We start from the raw sequence: 18,356 nt of genomic DNA, 5'->3' as shown, positions 1-18,356 counted from the left end.
GGTGGGACACAGGGACAGGCAGCACCGGCTCGGGGCCGGAGAAACGGGGTCCCGGCCCCAGCTCCAGCTTCTCCTTCCGGAGCCAGGGCTGGGATCAGTGCTGGGAACGCTGGGAGCACACACAGACAACGGGAGGGCAGGGAGCGGTGGCACGTTCCCTGTGTGGGATCAAAGGGATGTGGCACAGAGGGAGAGGAGAGGTGGGGAGGAGGGGGAGGAGGAGGAGGAGGAGGAGGAGGAGGAAGAGGAGGAGGAGGAAGTGGAGGAAGAGGAAGGGAAGGGAGCACTGGGAGGGCTCCAGGGTATATATAACCGCCCCTTTCAGGTGCAAATCTGCATTGTTTCAATTTGTATTCAGAGCAAAAAGCACTTATGAAACTACCAGACGACTTTGATGCAAACTAGTACATTTTAATGCCATTTTATTAGAAATCATGCAAACTTTAATATAAAAAATACAAGTGCAATAAGAATCTTTGTGTGTAAATACAGATTCCGGGTTATCGTGTCATTGTCGGCTTCCCAAAGAAATATTCCCACAAGCATGAGAAGCTGCAGGCTTCCCTCTGTCCCCTCCTGGAGCAGCCCCCCCTTAGCACAGCCTGGTTCAGTTCTCTTTGATCCCAGTGTTTTGCTATTCCGCTTTCCTTTGTTTTTTTTTTTCTCTTTAAATTAGTTTGACCACCCAAGAACACTTTTTTTTTTTTCTTTCCTCTTTTAATTTATTTACATTTCATTTCTTTAGTGTCATTTGCAACACGAAACGAGGAGCTCCAAGAGTGGGAAAAATCTCCTTCCTAGTCAGAGCTGCAACTCCCCGGCACTAACCCTGCCCCGCTGCCCAGCCCAGGGCTCCCGGCTCGCTGCCCATCCCGGGACGGGCACTGCCCTTTCCTGCTCATCCCGACAGTCCCCATCCCTCAGCCTCGCTAAAACCACACACACACACACACACACTCATCCCTCACACCCCAGGACCTGCTTCAGCCTCGGACTCCCGGCCTGCGTCAACCGGCCACGGCAGCCTCCTGCCTCCCCGCAGCCCCTGGAAAACCGGGATGAACCCCAGGGCTCCGGCCGTGCCAGTTAATAAATAAACCACTTTTCCCTCGCTGACACGCAGGAGGCCCCGGGCACCCCCCGGGGGAGGGTCTATGAGCGTCTCCTTGAGGTCAACACAGGCTCCACCTGAGCTCTCACAGCAAGTTCGCCTTTAACACATCCCTGTGCCTTTCGTTCCAGACATGGCTTAAATCCCATGAACTCGCTCCATCGGTTCGAAATATTGAAAGAAACCCCAAACAACAACAAGGAAGTTACAATGGCTGGATATGTCAGTAAGAAGCCAGCACGGCAGCAGCGGTTAATGTCCCTACTCTCCTACGGGGTGGGAAGGAAGGAAAGAGAAAAGGAAACTTAGCACGGGGCTCGTAGCACAATAAATCATCAACACGTCGTCACAAAGAATAAAAGGTTCAAGTCAACAGTTAAAACAGCCTAACGAGTGTGGAGGGTTTATATCAGCATCCAACTGAAGCGGTGAGGAGGGAAAGGGGGTAAAAAAAAGAGACAGAAAGAAAGATCACAGCTTATCCCTGTTAACTCTGGCCTGGCTTCAGCCCCCGGCACATCCCTACACTGGAACAGCCCTGGAGCCGCTCGATCCCGGCCCCGACGCGACACCACCGCTGGAGTGACCCCCCAAAGCCAACGGGACGGGCACGGAGAGGGAGGGAAACCCCTTTCCAGCCACGGAGGGACCCCCGAGCCCGGGCAGGGCCGAGCCCCCGGGACGCCCTGCGGAACGCTGTCCCTTCCCACCTAAAGCCAGAGGCCGGGTCAAGAGAGCCAAGCTGGGTCCTGGGGCGGTGGAGCGGGGCCGGGGGTCACAAGCCTTGCTGGGAGGGCGCGGCGGGGCCAGCCGGCCGTGGCAGCGGTGACGGGGAGCCCAGGCTCTCGCTGGCAGAGGTGCTGCGCCGGGGGGAGGTGCTGCTGGAAAGGTTGGGGGGTTTGGAGACGACGATTTCAGCTCCGTGGTCTGTGCGAGCCTTGGCCTTCTCACGGAACGTCAGCTTGTGAGATTCAATCTGCAGCGACACAGGGTGGGGGACACGGGGAGGGGGCGGGAGGGACGGGAGGGAGAGGGGACGGGGAGGGGGGGGATGGAAGACGATACCAGAATGTCATCATTAGATGCCTGGAAGATAAAAGGCAATTTTCTGAATTAAAAGAAAGGCAGGACAGCCCTACAGACGTCGCTACAAACGGGTGGGGGCTGCCGGGCTCCCCCCCTCTCCCCGGGGCGGCACAGGGGGGGCCCGCGGGCACTTACTTGTTTCTTGTATGTGAGTCTCGAAGCTCTGAGTGTCCCTTTGCTCGGCGGTGCCCAGGCCGGGGGGCACGGCCGGCCCGACCCCGTTCTCCCGCAGCGCGCTGCCCGCCGGGGCCGCCGGGGCCGGGACCGGGACTGGCACCGCACCCGGCACCGCACCCGGCCCCGGCACCGCGCCCGGCCCCGGCCCCGCTCCGCCCGCGGCCGCCGGCGGCTGCTGCCCCGGCTCCGCACCGCCCTCGGCCTACAAGGACAAACGGGCACCGGTCAATAGGCGGCGGGGCGGGGGACAGGGGCAGGGCCGGGGGTTGGAGGGATGGCAGAGGTGCAGGGGGGTGAGAGGTGCAGGGGTGTGGGGTGCAGGGGTTGTAGGGATGTCAGAGGTGTAGGGATGTGAGAGGTGCAGGGGGGTGTGAGAGGTGTAGGGATGTGAGAGGTGCAGGGGGGTGTGAGAGGTGTAGGGGTGTGAGAGGTGCAGGGGTGTGGGGTGCAGGGGGGTGTGAGAGGTGCAGGGGTGTGTGGGGTGCAGGGGTTGTAGGGATGTGAGAGGTGCAGGGCTGTGACAGGTGCAGGGGTGTGGAGTGCAGAGGGGTGTGAGAGGTGCAGGGGTGTGTGGGGTGCAGGGGTTGTAGGGATGTGAGAGGTGCAGGGGGGTGTGAGAGGTGTAGGGATGTGAGAGGTGCAGGGCTGTGACAGGTGCAGGGCTGCGAGAGCCTGGAGTGACAGGACACAGGGAATGGCTTCCCACTGCCAGAGGGCAGGGTTAGATGGGATATTGGGAAGGAATTGTTGGCTGGGAGGGTGGGGAGGCCCTGGCATAGGGTGCCCAGAGAAGCTGTGGCTGCCCCAGCCCTGGAAGTGTCCAAGGCCAGGTTGGAGGGGGCTTGGAGCAACCTGGGCTGGTGGAAGGTGTCGAGGTTGGAATGGGATGATCCTTAAGGTGCCCTCCAGCCCAAACCATTCTGGGACTGCACAGTAACAGCCCCAGTGTCTCCCTGAACACAATTCCCAGCACCCCCTGGTCATGCTGTGCCATGATGGGTCAGTGTCCCCTCCCTGAGCACAGACATCACATTCCTGCAGCCACACCTGGAACGTGCAGAGCCAAGGCTGGGGACAGTTTGTGTTCCCATGGCAAAAGGGAGGAATCACAGCCACGAGAGCACAACCATCTGTTCCCACCCTCACACCAAGGGGCTGCAGGAGTTGGACTCCACACTCCCGGGGGGTCCCTTCCAGCTCAGGATTTTCCATGGTCCTCCAAGTGCTCCCAAGAGCCACAAGGTGCTCTCTCCCAGCACAGAGCACTTGGATCTCACCAGCTTTAACTGGGGGTGAAGGCCACAGGCAGCCCCTCTGAGGGGCTCCCGGCTCAGTGATCCATCCCTGCTCTCAGATCCCAGCAGGAAGGATGGGGATGGGCAGCACCAGCCCTCAGGAATGCCTGCCAGGGAGATTGGTCTGGCAGGCCAAGGTGGTTCCCAGCGCTCTCCTTCCCAACCCATCCGTACTCCTGGGTCCCTCCTTACCCCTGGGGGCACAACAGAGGCCCCAGAAACAAGCAGGTGGCTGGAACAGGCCGGGGGTGGAGGAGCTGCTCTCCCTCAAGAGCAGGAGGAGGAGGAGCAGCCCACTGGAGCCCCACCCTGGGGTGCCAGAGCTCCCTGCACCCACCTTCACGGCCCCTCCTGCCGGCGAGTGTCCCACGTTGTCCAGAGATCCCACTTTGGCTTGGGCCTTCTCTTTGAAGTTCAGCTTCTGGTTCTCAATTTTGACATCTCCTCCCCCTGCAAGGACATGTGCAGGGTGAGTTCAGGAAAGGTCCCACGAAGGTCCCACCCCTCCCCAGCCCCCCCCCGGGAGCTGCTGGGGACCCTTTGGAGGAGGGACAGGACCAAGGAACACCTTCACTGGCTCAGTCTCTCCCCAGTTAAGTCTGGTTTAGAACTGGCAGGACCAAAGTTGGTGGTTCCCACCTGTGCCAGCAAAGCCCTGGAGGTCCCTCGGGTGGGGAACGAGCCCAGGTTGCTCCAACCTGGCCTTGGACACTTCCAGAGATCCAGGGGCAGCCACAGCTTCTCTGGGCAACCTGTGCCAGGGCCTCCCCACCCTCCCAGCCAACAATTCCTTCCCAATATCCAACCTAAATTTATCCTCTACCAGTTTGAAGCCATTCCACCCTGTCCTGTCCCTCCAGGCCCTTGGCCAAAGTCCCTCCACCTTTCCTGTCAGCTCCTTCAGGCACTGGAAGGCCACAGTTTGGTCACCCCAGAGCTTTCTTTCTCCCCTCCAGGCTGAACAATCCCAACTCAGCCTGTCCCAACAGCCCCATCCCTCTGAACAATTTGGTGCCTGCTTTATTAATAACTCAGACTGTACCTGGAACCACGGAATGGAATCATGGAATGGCCTGGGTTGGAAGGGACCGTAAGGATCATTCCAACCCCCAGCCATGGACAGGGACACCTTTCACTGGATTCAATCCACGTTCCAGCAGCTTTCTCCCAAACCCAATTCAAGTGTTGCTGAATGGAACTTTGCTTCCCAGAGACATCATTAAACCCTCAGCCCTCTGGAAGCTCCCGGCCCTCTGGAAGCCTGGCATGGCCAACGGTGGAAACCAGCAGATCTGGCCCAAGCAAACCTGTTCTGAGCCCTGCCAGCCAATGGAGGGGTTGTTGTGCTCCAACCAGCCCTGACAAGGGCAGTTATTGTCGCTCTGGGCTCGTTATTTCCGAGCACTGAGCAGGAGGGGTCACGCTCGTGGCACCACGTTCCCAACGCGGGAGCACGTTCGGAGCCACCGGAGCGTGGGGTGGATGAGGCTCAACCTGGCAGAGGGTGCAGGGAACTCCCAGGAGCGGACAAAGACGGGCCTGTGGTGCTTGTTCTTGGCTCTGGGCAGTGAACTTTGTCCCTGGGGTGTGGGGTTTGACGGCCGGCAGCGTTCCCGTGGGGGGGAGTGTCCTCAGACACCGACGGACCAGGAAAGGTCACGGATCTGCCCATCCCACAGGCCAAACAAGGGGCCTACAGCCACAGGACCTTGGGTGTGAGACCTGCCCACGCTCCAGCTGAGCCCTGGGCTGGGCACTGCTTGGGTAGAAACCTGAGATTCCCAGGGATTCACACGGAGTAACTGCACCGTTCTCTGTGGGGAGCAAAGAATTCCCACATGCTCATCCCACAAAGTGCCATTAAAGTGTTTTATGTAAGGCAGGAGCTGCCACGAAAGTGAGGCTAAAAGGACCCTCATACGAGCTTTGAAGAACTGGAAACACCTTTATCCTTCTGCAGCACTTGGATATTCCCAGAGTCCCAAAGCCCTCAGGGATGAAGCTTCCTGGAATGGTCATGGGAATATCCACGGTTCCCTTTTCAAATGAGCAGGAAAAAGCAGAGCTGAGTCAAAGCAGTAGATGCTTTGAGGACATCCCACATCTTGTACTCCCCTTCTCCGCTCATGAAACCACCTGGAATTGCTAAAGGAGCATTTCCAGAGCTTCTGGAGACACCCCCTGAAAGCAGCAAAGCCCTTAAACAGCTTCAGTCCCGATCCAGGACCGGGTTTAAGGGACGTGCAAAATCTACCAACAAACCCTGAGGAAATGGTAAAACTCCTACCTGGCTTATGCTTGATATTTGCTTTAGAGCCACACTTGGAGGACACTTTGGAAAGGTCAACTTTCTTGTTCTGGATCTGCACCTGGGGAGACAAGAAGAACCAGCTCAGCACAGAGCAACGGCTGCGGTGACTCCGGAGGCCGACGGGCCACCTCCAACACCAGCCTGTGCTTCATCAGCCTGTGCCCTGCTCTACCACATCTCCTGCTGATCCCCAGCCATGGGGAACATCTCCTGCTGATCCCCAGCCATGGGAACCATCTCCTGCTGATCCCCAGACATGGGAACCATCTCCTGCTGATCCCCAGACATGGGAACCATCTCCTGCTGATCCCCAGCCATGGGAACCATCTCCTGCTGATCCCCAGCCATGGGGAACATCTCCTGCTGATCCCCAGACATGGGAACCATCTCCTGCTGATCCCCAGCCATGGGAACCATCTCCTGATGATCCCCAGCCCTGGGAACCATCTCCTGCTGATCCCCAGCCACAGGAACCATCTCCTGTTGATCTCCAGACATGGGGAACATCTCCTGCTGATCCCCAGACATGGGAACCATCTCCTGCTGATCCCCAGCCACAGGGAACCATCTCCTGCTGATCCCCAGACACAGGGAACCATCTCCTGCTGATCCCCAGCCCCTGGGAACCATCTCCTGCTGATCCCCAGCCATGGGAACCATCTCCTGCTGATCCCCAGCCATGGGAACCATCTCCTGCTGATCCCCAGACATGGGAACCATCTCCTGCTGATCCCCAGCCATGGGAACCATCTCCTGCTGATCCCCAGCCATGGGGAACATCTCCTGCTGATCCCCAGCCATGGGAACCATCTCCTGCTGATCCCCAGACATGGGAACCATCTCCTGCTGATCCCCAGACATGGGAACCATCTCCTGCTGATCCCCAGCCATGGGAACCATCTCCTGCTGATCCCTAGCCCCTGGAACCATCTCCTGCTGATCCCCAGCCCAACGCCGCCGGCAGCTTTGGCGTCACTCAAAGGCCAGGAGGGGTTAACGTGGGGGACAGAAACTGAGACCAGAGAGCACAGACAGAGGGACAGTGACCAGAAATGGGGGCCTTGAGCTCGTGGCACAGCCATGGAATACACAAGCACTGGGAAGAGGGTCCAATAAACAGCCAGTCCCGTTGCCACGTTGCCCAGCCCGCTCCTGGCCGGTGCTGGCACTGCCCCTGAGGACACAGCCATGGCCTGGGCAGCTCCACAGCCCCCAGGACAGATGTCACCTCAGGGACCTCCTGCTGCAGGGCCAGGGACGTGTCACCAGCTCCAACCTTTTCTCTCCACCATCCTGTTCATCCTGGAGAAGAGAAGGCTCCAGGGAGAGCTGGGAGCCCCTGGCAGGGCCTGAAGGGGCTCCAGGAGAGCTGGAGAGGGACTGGGGATGAGGGATGGAGGGACAGGACACAGGGAATGGCTTCCCACTGCCAGAGGGCAGGGAGAGATGGGATATTGGGAAGGAATTGTTGGCTGAGAGGGTGGTGGGGCCCTGGCACAGGTTGCCCAGAGAGGCAGGTGGATGGGAAATTCCTCCATTCCAGAATGAACTTTTGTCTAACCACGTGGAGATTCCCTTCATACAAATGTAAGATAATTTATACCAGAAGGAACTTCTGGTCATCTGGTCTAATCAAGTTGACATTCTAACTTCCCATGGGAAAAACCTGGGGGTTTTTTGAAGGAATGGCAAGAGAATCCCCAATCCCAGTCGTGACTGGTGGCTGCCAACCACCAGCTGGCCCCTCTGTGCTCAGGAAGTTCTGCTCCAGATTGGTTTGCAGAGAAAATCCAAGTCTTTCTTTTTGAATGTGACAAGAACTCATTCACTCACCAGCTACTCCAAGAGTTTATTGATAATTACAGCTTTAATCAGCAGTTCTTGCTTGCTTGGGACTGGGATGAAATTCAATTTATTTCACTGAATGCATTTTAAACTCATGATACTATCAGCTGACAGCATCACAGATGCAGCCAGCTGGGACTCCCCAGCAGACCCAAACCACCACACCTGCATGGAAGGGCAGTTCTTGCCCGATTTCCAACTTGAGTTTGCAACAGGAGACACATTTACAGGCCTGGGATTGCACTGACAGAGCCAAACACAGACTCCAGGGCCAGAAATAAACTTCAGAGCAGAGAGTTTGACACAGAGGCTCAGATGGGGAGTGTGACCCTCAACTCTTCTTAGGTTTTCTATCTCTGACCACTTCCCAATCCATCTAAGCAGGTCAAACCAAAGGACAGAGAAACACATGGACACCAAATCACCTTTAAACCTTCAGCACCACAGACATCACCTGCACTTTGCAAAATCTACCTCTTCACTGCTTTCTTTAGAGAGAAACCTTGGTCAGAGGTTGGACTGGATGATCTTGGAGGTCTTTTCCAAACTAAATGACTCTGTGGTTCCAGGAAGGGGAAATACTAAAGTGCAACAAAAGCTTTTACCCAGGAAACTTTCCTGTGCCTGTGTCTGGCACATGGAACACGAGCAGAAATAACAGCTGCTGATTTTGGGCACGGGTCCTTGGGAATCTGGGAGGGCAGAAGAAATTACCTCCATGTATAGAAGGCAAAATGGGCCCCCAAACAGAGACCCAGCCAGGAACCACCTGGGTAGGGTGGGGGGATGATGCCCCAGCCCTGGAAGTGTCCAAGGCCAGGTTGGACAGGGCTTGGAGCAACCTGGGCTAGTGGGAGGTGTCCCTGCCCATGGCAGGGGCTGGAATGGGATGAGCTTTAAGGTCCTTTCTGACCCCAAACACTCCAAGATTCCACATCCATCACTTCTACCAGAGCAGCCCTAAAGCTGAACCATAATTTCCTACTAAACCACAAGCCTTGCCCACAGGATTCCTACAGGCTTTAACTGAAGGCACAGCCCACAAAGACCAGACCTTCCATCAGGGAATTAAACACTGGGAAGTCAGGGCATTAAACACTGGGATCTCTTCTCCCAGAAGAGATCATCACAATTATTTGAGCAAGAAAACAGCTTGGAAGAGAGGTCACCAAGATCACAGTGCCCCAAAGGGAGGGAGAAGATATAAAAATGAGTAAAAAGGAAAGGTTTCTCTGGGAAGACAGACTGGGCACTCCCATCCATGTGCAGGGAGGGCTGGGAATGCCTGCCTGGAGCTGCTCTGGGGGCATTTGGAACCTGGGAATGAGCTTTCTGCTCTGAAAATACAGAATAAAGTGCTGCTTAAGTAGCTGATCCAGGAGGAAAACTGCAGTGGTGAAAGGAGAGTGTGGGGGAAGAGGAAAAGAAAGCAGGGACACTTGTTCCCAGGGCTGGGAATGTCTGGCAGTGAAGAGGGAAGGACAGGATGGTGATTCATGAGCAGAAGAACAGTTCACTGATGGAGTTAATCAAGCAAGAAAATATCCCCACTTTTAAATCCCATTCCTGGGAGCCTGGAAAAAAGGAAAAGCACGTGTGGGGCTCGTTGGCCACTGAAAGGCTGTCAGGGGTAAGAGTGGCAAAACTGAAGTGGCTTCTAAAACACAGTTCCCTGGAGTGCAGGGGCAGGGAAACAGCACCAGCTGTCCCAAAAACTGCCACCAGAGTGGCCAAAGGCACTTCTGCCACCGAGCACCGGCTCTGGAACAGCCTGTGCCACACCTGGGGGACAAACCCAGGGGACACAAACCCAGGGGATGCAGCAGGACCAGGAATGTCCAGGCTGGAAAACACCACGAGGGCACCCAGCTGGCACGAGGGTCTCCCCAGCAGCTTCCCAGAGTCTCCTGTGGGAGCATTTCCAGGGGAAACTCCCCCCCAGGCACCGAGCAGGTCATGGAAGCACCAAATGAGAAATGTCAGCTGGGAAAGGCAAATGCCAAAGCCCCAGGCAGGAGGGGGGCAGAGGGTGTGTCCAGTGGCTCTGTGGGAAGGGAGGCCACCACAGTGACCACCACAGTGACCACCAGGCTCTGACCACCCTGGAGGGAACCAGCTCCTTAAGGACCCACATCTGGTTCCCTTCTGCAAAAATCTGAGGGAAAATCAGTCCTGCAAAGGTTCAGCCACCTGGGCACGGATTTCCCAGGAAAAATGGCCCACAGTTGTCCCCACAGCCAGGTCCTGAGCAGTGTCACTGACTCCAACCAGACACTCTGGGATATCACTCCTCAGGAACATGGAATATTTCAACACCTATGGAACAAGCTCCCCCGGGCTTAAATACTTCAGTGTCTCTGAAACCACCCAAACTTTGTGTTTCTGAAACTGCCCCTGAGCAAACCCAGCACAGGTTTGAGGCAGCACAGATCTGCCCCCAAGGAATGAGCCACCAAACTAAACTCGTGCTCTCCCAGGCTTTAGGATCCACAGAGTTAACCTGGTTTTCCTGCCAGGCCCTTTCAGGCTCTCACACCCCAAACCAAGTCTCAGACACCACCAGATTAACTTTCTATTTTAACGAGCTCAGCTCTGCAGCCAGAGACACCAGCAGCCTTTAAATTTAGAAATTAATCGCAGCTCAAAGGTTAAGTCCCTGAGTCTTTTCCTGTTTCAAAGTCCTTTTAGTGAAACAAGAAGTGAAATGAGTCTGGCTCCAGCTGGAGCTGTGAGCCAGGGAAGGGCAGCAGGCACTTCCAGGCCAGAATGAATTTGAGCTGAAAAATCAAACATCTGCAGTAGGTCAGTGGGATGAGGAGGTGCCTCCACTGTCTGCAGAGGGAATCCATGGGGAGTTAACTCTTGGGATCCATGGGGAGTTAACTCTTGGGATCCATGGGGAGTTAACTCTTGGGATCCATAGGGAGTTAACTCTTGGGATCCATGGGGAGTTAACTCTTGGGATCCATGGGGAGTTAACTCCTGGGATCCATGGGGAGTTAACTCTTGGGATCCATGGGGAGTTAACTCCTGGGATCCATGGGGAGTTAACTCTTGGGATCCATGGGGAGTTAACTCCTGGGGTCAGTGATGTGGACATCCTCCATTTGGCCACGAACAGCCCATAAAGCAGGTGAGAAGCAGGTCAGGTGTAGCTGGAGCACTATGAAACGAGACACTCACGTTCATCCTGGCATCCCAAGGGAAAATTAAACAATTCCTCAGCCTGCCTTGTTTCCAGGAGCCCTGAGACTCTGCCACACCTTTGTGCCTCCAACAGAGCATTCTTGAGAGTGACACAACAACATGGTACAAGAGAAGGAGTTAGTAGACAGACAGCTTGCCCAGAGCCCATACTTACATTCCCACCTCCAGGGACATGCTTAATATTGTCCTTGGAACCACACTTGGACTGAACATGGCTGTAGTTCGCTTTTTTGGAGACTATCTGGACCTGGAACGTCACAGAATGGAAAACAACACAAGGGAGAGGACTGGTTAGAGTTGTCATATGGCAGGGGGGGCTCTGACACGGGGAACAGGAGCCCTGGGAACTCAGCCCGACTCAGTGCCAGGGGTGGAAGCGACTGAGGAGAGTGAGAGAGAAGTGAAGGACAAGAGCCTGCACAGACAGTGTTAGTGCCAGAGCACGAGGTGAAAACGCTGCTCCACGGGCCCCACGGACCTGCCTGCCCCAAGGGATGGGATTGTCCACGTCCCCCCGGAGCTTCCCGGGACATTTCCAGTGGGAGCTGCTCTGGAGCAGGGAGAGCCAGCCCGGCTGCCCGGGAGCCACGGGGCCAGCACTTGGGATGAACTGCTCAGGGTCTGCTCCTGGGGGGGCTCCAGTCCTGGATAACACCCCTCAAACCCCCGGGCAGTGAAGCCCCAGGGGCTGAGAAAGGTTTTCCTGACGAAGGTGGTCAAACCTTGGGTTAAATTACATCAGACCACACGTGAATTAAATTGTTTCTCCTTTAAATTAAAGTGATTTGGACTTGGGGACGTGGTCAGTGGTGGCCTTGCAGTGCTGGGCCGATGGTTGGACTTGAGCTCAGAGGGCTTTTCCAACCTCAGTGATTGATCCTGTGATTTTTGTAATACAGAAGGAACAGCTAAGTGAGCTTCACTCACAGAGCAGGAGCTGAGTTAGAGCGACAGGCCCGTGCTTACAAAGGTTAGTTACAACACGTGTTTAGTCTGGGAGTTACTTCCCACAGCACAGAACAGGGCAGAAGCTGTGCCCTGCTTCCCAGAGAGAGGTGATAAACTCGGAGCACAAAAGGAATCCCCAGAGCATTCTCACTTGAGCAGCTTCCCAAAGCTCCTTGGCCATTCAGAAAGGCTGGATTCAGGGCAAGGGCAGCTCTAAAAACTCGTGCCATGGAGTGTGTGACTGCCTCCTCCAGAGGTACAAATCCTGGTCATTCCTGAATAGGCTCTGCCTGGTAATACTGGAATTAAACTGCAGCACTCCCACCTCCCCCCCTCCCTCGTGCTGGAACACCGTGTCACGCCAGCTTTGGGGTGACCCATCAAATGGTGGTGGCCTAATCCATGGAGTTACAGAGTCTGGGAACAACTGGGTCCGGAATATTGCAGGAAAGATGAATTCCTTAACATTCCATGGTCTTAAGAGAAGCAGCTCTGAACTAAAACCCTGCCTGGTTACAAACTGGTTCTGCGTAGGAAGAACTGGTTTGAAGTGGCTCAAAGTTAAGCCTGTATCAACCTCAAAGTGAAACTGGAGAGCTCTGCTCTGCAAACATTCCCAGCAGGAGTGGAGAAGGTCCCTCCAGAGAGAGCCCTGAAGGTGCTTCCCTGGGAACATCTGGGGGTGCAGGACAAAGACCGGGAAGAGTGTCCGTGCAAGGAACAGTGACACCGACAGGACAGAGAGAAGAGCCGAAGAGAAGGGAAGGGGACTCAAAATGGAAACGCTTTTTCCTTCATCTCCCCCAAGAGAAAAGTGTGAAAGGAACTCACTTTCCCATTGGGCTGTTTGGGGACCCCCTCTTTTGATACGGCTGTTTTGGGAGGAGCCACTTTAGTGCCCGCGCTGGGCTCGGGCCTGGGCGCGGCGGCGGCTGGGTCGGGCCTTTTCTCTACCTTCCCCTGGATGGAGACAAACGGGTGATTTCAACCAGCAAAAGCAGAAGTGTGGGCAGGGGGGTGGGAACGGGAGCTGCCCGGGGAGACCTCCCGGAGCGGGTGACCCAGGAGAGCCTCCTGCACGCTCCAGTTCCCAGGCAAAGGACAATCCCACACCCGGGATGGGAGGGGAGCAACACCACCCAGGCATGGGGTGGCACAGGCACCCTGTTCTCCATGTCTCAAAAAGCTCCTGGTGCCCCTTCCTGGGGATCACGTTGGCAGGTTCCAAGTGACCCCGGCACTCACGTCCTGCCAAAAAATCAACCCAGATCTTTTAGGAGCCCAACGGCAGCGGGGCAGGAGCAGCTCCTTCCCAGGGAGGACATGATGAAGATCCTGGAGGCAAAGACATCCCTGGATTGCCTCTGCCTTGGAGCTCCTGGAGCTCTGCTGGACACATACATGCTGTGCTTCCAGTTGGGATTCCACCCACACAGACCTGACTCAGTCCTGGAGCCCAGCAGCTGATTTAGTTTTTATCTAAAAAATGCAGGTGGACCAAGCGAGTCCAGCTGAGCAAAAATGGAAGGAAAAATTAGAGGTTTCATAAAAATTCAGCAACCACCTGGAAATATCCATTCTTTTACTAATCTGGATCCAGGGAGGTGCAGCAGAACCTGCATTTCAGGGGGGGGGGCTCAGCATGAATTTTGTATTTCACTAACTTACAGACCAGTAAACAAAAAAACCCCTCAGCAATGACAGCGTTCTCAGACTCCAAAAACACCTCAGTGTAAATCAGACTATGAAAAGGACAATTTGCTTAAAAATAAAATTGTTTGAATTTAATAATTCTACGAAAATATTTAGAAAATCAAGGCCAGTGCAATGGAATGTGAAAATCGAGTCCCTCAAGCTGAACCAGGCAGGGCTGTGCTGTGAGATCACCACGAAGACAGTGCTGACTGAGGGTAAATCCATGTGGTATCGATGCTGTCTGGGACACACAGCCAGCCCAGGAGTGCCCTTGACTTTCCTGTGCCTGGGAGCAGACTGAGGTCCCAGCACGGAACGTGCTCCCCCGGCAGCCCATGGAAGTTCTGTGCAGAGTTATTCAGCCCCACAGGCTGCAGCAAAGGGGGTAAATCCCTCTGGGTGGGAATTAAAGCCCTCTGAGTGCTGTCAACATGTTTGGTCAGGCCAAGATGGGGGTTATACAACAGCTCATCAAGGTTTGATGGTTCTGCAGCCACATTATTTAAACCTCAGAAGAGGCTGCAGGTCTGTCCCCAAACCTTCCTCATTTCCATGGCAGGTATTCTTGGTTTCACCATGTAATTTAGAGCACTAAGAGGCATCGAGAGCCCTGTGTTCCAGCTCTGTACATGCCTTTTCAGCACTACCCTCTTCTTGTGGCCACCACGGGTGAGCCAAACAGACCCGTTTCATGTTGGCTTTGGGCCTGTTAAACACGGGAAAGGTGCTGTGGAACTTGCTCCTGAATCCAGGTTTCCTTCATCCCAGTGCACTGTTCCCCCCTTCTGTACCATTCAGCAGACTGGATCCCTCTGTCCCCAGGCCAAGGTTTGGAACACAGACTCTAAGACTGGGGGCGTTCAGCACCGAGTTCCCGTGTCAGGACGTGCGGCAGGAAAACAGGATCGGAGTCCTGGGTTCCCACAGGTGCCCCAGCAAACCCCGGGTGGCCCTGGGGTGGATTCCTTCTGCACACTCCCACCACCTGGTTAATGGCACCCAGACCCCAGAGAGGAGCCCTGCAGAGCGCGAGCGGGGAGAGCAGTGAGGGCACAGGCACCGCGGTCAGCGAGGAGCGCCCGGCGCCGCGCGGGGCCGCGGCGGGCCCGGCACTCACCTTCCCCCCGCCGGGCTGGTGCTTGATGTTGTCCGTGGAGCCCACCTTGGAGCGCACGTTCTTCAGGTCGGGGGCGGAGGCGCTGCTGCTGGGCCGGGGCGGCTTGGCCGCGGAGCCGGCCTTGCCGGGGGCCTTGGCGGGGGGTTTTTTAGCATCCGCGGAGGCGGCGGAGGTCGAGGCGGGTTTGGATGCGGCAGCCTTGGGTTTGGGGCGACTGGTGGGCGCCCCGGGCACGCTGGGAGCGCTGGAGGCCGCGGTGGAGGGAGTGGTGGCGCTGCTCTTGGTGGCGTTGCCGGCCGCGCTCTTGGGGCGGCTCGAGTCCGCTGCGGGCGGCACGGGAATGCCGGAGGGAAGGGGGAACACACGGGTCAGAGGCTGCTTGTACCGGCTCCCTCGGAGTCACAGCATCCCAGGAGGGCTGGGGTTGGGAGGGACCTCAAAGCCCACCCAGTCCCACCCCCTGCCATGGGCAGGGACACCTTCCAGCATCCCAGGCTGCTCCAAGCCCCGTCCAACCCGGCCTTGGACACTTCCCAGAGATTTACAGAGACCTCCTTAATCGCCCCAGCCCCAAACAAGGGGGTTTGATTTAGACTGAGGAAATGGCTACAAGTTGTGCCAGGGCAGGTTTAGGTTGGATACTGAGAAAAATCCTCCTGGGAAGGGCTGCCCAGCCCTGGCACAGCTGCCCAGGGCAGGGGGGGAGTCCCATCCCTGGAGGGATTTCAAAGCCCTGTGGATGTGGCACCTGGGGACATGGGTGGCCTTGGCAGTGCTGGGGAAATGATCAGTGGTCTTTGAGGGTTCTTCCAAGCCTGATGATCCCATAACTCCAGGATTAGAGGGAAACTGAGCATTACCTGATGGAGACTTTGCCAAGGTCTTCTTGGCCTCCGCCGGCTTCCCGTCGGTTTTGATTGCTGCCAACACAGAACACAGTGGTCAGGATTTCAGGGCAGGATCCAGATGAAGTCTGGAATCATCCCAAAAATTAACTGCCCTGTTTGAACCCCTGCCTGGCTTCCTCCTCCTGACAGCAGAACCCACTTGGATATTCCAGCCAAAGGATCATGTAAAAGGACCATCATTCCATGATGGAACACACCTGGGGGATGGGTTGCATTTTGTTTTTTCTTAAAATAACTTTCTCAATCTGACAGCACTCACTGAGGTTATCTTAGTCCTGCCCCACCTTTATTTCTTAAAAAAAAACCCCAAAACAAACAAAAAAACCTGCCAGAACACATTTCCTTTCTTTACTCAACAGCAAAAGCAACCCCACATTTGTCCTTCTCTAACCTTGCTCTCATTGCCAGACCAGACCTACCCTGTGCCAATTTTCTTGCACAGAAGTTATTGCACGTATTTTGGTCCCTATTTTAATTGTATAAACCCAAAAATCAATCCCTAAACTGAGCCAGGCCTTAGGGCAAAGCCCAACGATCATGACCTGATTACAGAGCACAGCCTAAACCAGGAACTCGTCCCTATTTCCCCAAGCAGAAGAAAACCAACCACAAAACTGATCGAGGCAAAAATCATGGACTGAAAAATGGAAACAGAACTTTATTTTAAGGAGCTCTTTGATTATGAAATTGTAGGTTTTTCACTATCAGTGATGAGCAAGTTTGGGTAAAATCGGGTTTGTTCCAATAGCCAAAGGAAGGCAACATTGAAAAGAAACAATAAATGGAAAAAAATCATAGTTAGAAATGATGAAAGCCCTCATTTTTTAGTATTTAATTTCCATTAAGTCTCATATTTTTAGATAAACTCCAGCAGCTGGCAGGGTATTTATGGAATATCAACATGGAAAAGACCAAGGGGAAGAGGCAGATAACTACAGGCCAAGTTAGTCCGGATCATTCCACCCTGACTTTGCTAAAAGCACTCAATTAAACCTCCCAGATAAGATTCCAGCTAATGAAGTGAAACCCATTTGGATAATTTAATAAGGCCTAAAGGAGAGATATATAATTAATACCAAACACTTCCAAAAAGGGCCTGTCAAACCAACCTAATTTCATTCCTCAAGACCACAGCTTCAGTTGGGGAAACTGCATGGACAGAACAGACTCAGCTTTATATAAAAGGCAGAGGAGTAATATGTTTAATACAGAGAGAGATGTTATTTCTGCTCATGTCAGTGGGGTTACAAGTGCTGGAACCCTCCTGTCTGTGTGATATGAGATGGTGAAAACCTGGAGAGCAATAAAGCTCATGGTCTATAATGACAGGCAAAGACTCTGATCCTTGCCTGATGGGAAGGACAGAGCGTGGTCTTATACAAACATAAAAGTCATTTCCACAGGGAGGGGAACACAAACAAAAAACAAAGCTAAAAATTAAAAATCAAAATCTCCAGCCCCACGTGGCTCCCCTTCAGTGGAGGAAGGGAACTGACATTTCATACCCGAAAAAGTGAAACCACAGAATGTCAAACCCATCCTCACACACAGCCCTGAACAACGACTAAACCTGAGAGCATCACAAGGCAGTGTCTGCCTTCTGACTCAGGAGAAGCAAGAGCAGATGTCCTGCTGAAAGAGCATCTCCAGCCAGAAACAGCACTTTTAGCCACAAACTTACTCCCTGTCTCAGTGCTGTGCCATGAGAAGCTAAATTCATGGAATCACTGAGCTTGGAAAGGATCTTTGAGATCATGGAGTCCAACCATTCCCCAGCACTGCCAAAGCCATCACTGACCCTGTCCCCCTGTGTCACATCCACAGGGCCTTGAAATCCCTCCAGGGATGGGGCCTCCACCCCTGCCACTGATGGACAGCCCTTCCCAGGAGGAATTTCCCCAGTATCCAACCTGACCCTCCCCTGGCACAGCTTGAGGCCGTTTGTCTTGTGCTGTCCCTTGTTCCCCGGGAGCAGAACCCGACCCCCTGGGCTCCCCCCTCCTCTAAAGGAGTTGATCAGAACTGGGATCAGAAGAGCTCCAGGTCTCCCACATCCCCATCTCTTCCTGCAGCTGCTCCACCCCAACCCAGCCGTGGTGTCTGACCCGCTGTGGTTCCCTCCAGCCTCTCACACCCCTCTGTCACCTCACCCAACACAGGACCCCCTTCTTCTTCCACCACTCCTGACTCCCCTGTGCGTCCCCAGCCCCACACAAGGCAGCTCTGCCTCCCCCTGGAGCTCCTCCAGCTGACCTCATCTCTCCCTCGCCCACCCAGTTCTCCCTGTGCTTTGGCACCGTCCCACCGCCCTCGCCGGTGCCGGAGCCTCTTCCTCTGCACATCCTGCCTCTTGGAACAACCCTCCTGCAGCTCTGCATCGCTGGCTCCGTCTCCTTTCAGATGGCACCAGCGAACGCCCCTTTGTCTGGGGCTCAGTTTTGGAAGGAGGAATGAACTGAACTCATTAGAACGGATTCCTCGGTCCCGGGCCCCGGGTTTTGCCTCAGAGACCACACAAAATGAATTTTACAAGGATGGCCACGGGATCAGATGGGATACATGGCTCTTGGAAGGTTCAACACTTCCTCTACGCTTGATTAATTATATTTTCCCCCAGAGCATGAAGCCTGGGATGGCCAGCAAGCCTAATAAACCT

At 54.9% G+C, this 18,356-nt stretch overlaps 1 protein-coding gene across 10 annotated transcripts in view; it reads right to left on the bottom strand.

Moving 5' to 3' along the window:
* Nucleotides 1-405: 405 nt before the first annotated feature.
* MAP4 (microtubule associated protein 4) overlaps nucleotides 406-18,356 on the bottom strand; it is a 143,660-nt gene continuing 125,709 nt past the window's right edge. For 6 of the 10 annotated variants that reach the window (XM_064645858.1, XM_064645771.1, XM_064646253.1 and 3 more), the window contains 8 exons: nucleotides 15,653-15,712; nucleotides 14,793-15,115; nucleotides 12,812-12,940; nucleotides 11,187-11,279; nucleotides 5,957-6,038; nucleotides 4,007-4,119; nucleotides 2,333-2,576; nucleotides 406-2,197 (listed from right to left, as the gene is read on the bottom strand). In XM_064645858.1, coding sequence (XP_064501928.1) covers nucleotides 2,190-2,197; nucleotides 2,333-2,576; nucleotides 4,007-4,119; nucleotides 5,957-6,038; nucleotides 11,187-11,279; nucleotides 12,812-12,940; nucleotides 14,793-15,115; nucleotides 15,653-15,712 — 1,052 coding nt within the window. In that variant the 3' untranslated portion in view covers nucleotides 406-2,189. The remainder of the gene's footprint in view (nucleotides 2,198-2,332; nucleotides 2,577-4,006; nucleotides 4,120-5,956; nucleotides 6,039-11,186; nucleotides 11,280-12,811; nucleotides 12,941-14,792; nucleotides 15,116-15,652; nucleotides 15,713-18,356) is intronic. The other 4 variants (XM_064645952.1, XM_064646103.1, XM_064646176.1 and 1 more) reach the window with 4 other exon arrangements.

Source organism: Pseudopipra pipra, chromosome 1 (genome assembly GCF_036250125.1).
Source record: "Pseudopipra pipra isolate bDixPip1 chromosome 1, bDixPip1.hap1, whole genome shotgun sequence".
Lineage (NCBI taxonomy): Eukaryota > Metazoa > Chordata > Aves > Passeriformes > Pipridae > Pseudopipra > Pseudopipra pipra.
This window is presented reverse-complemented; position numbering and strand designations above follow the sequence as displayed.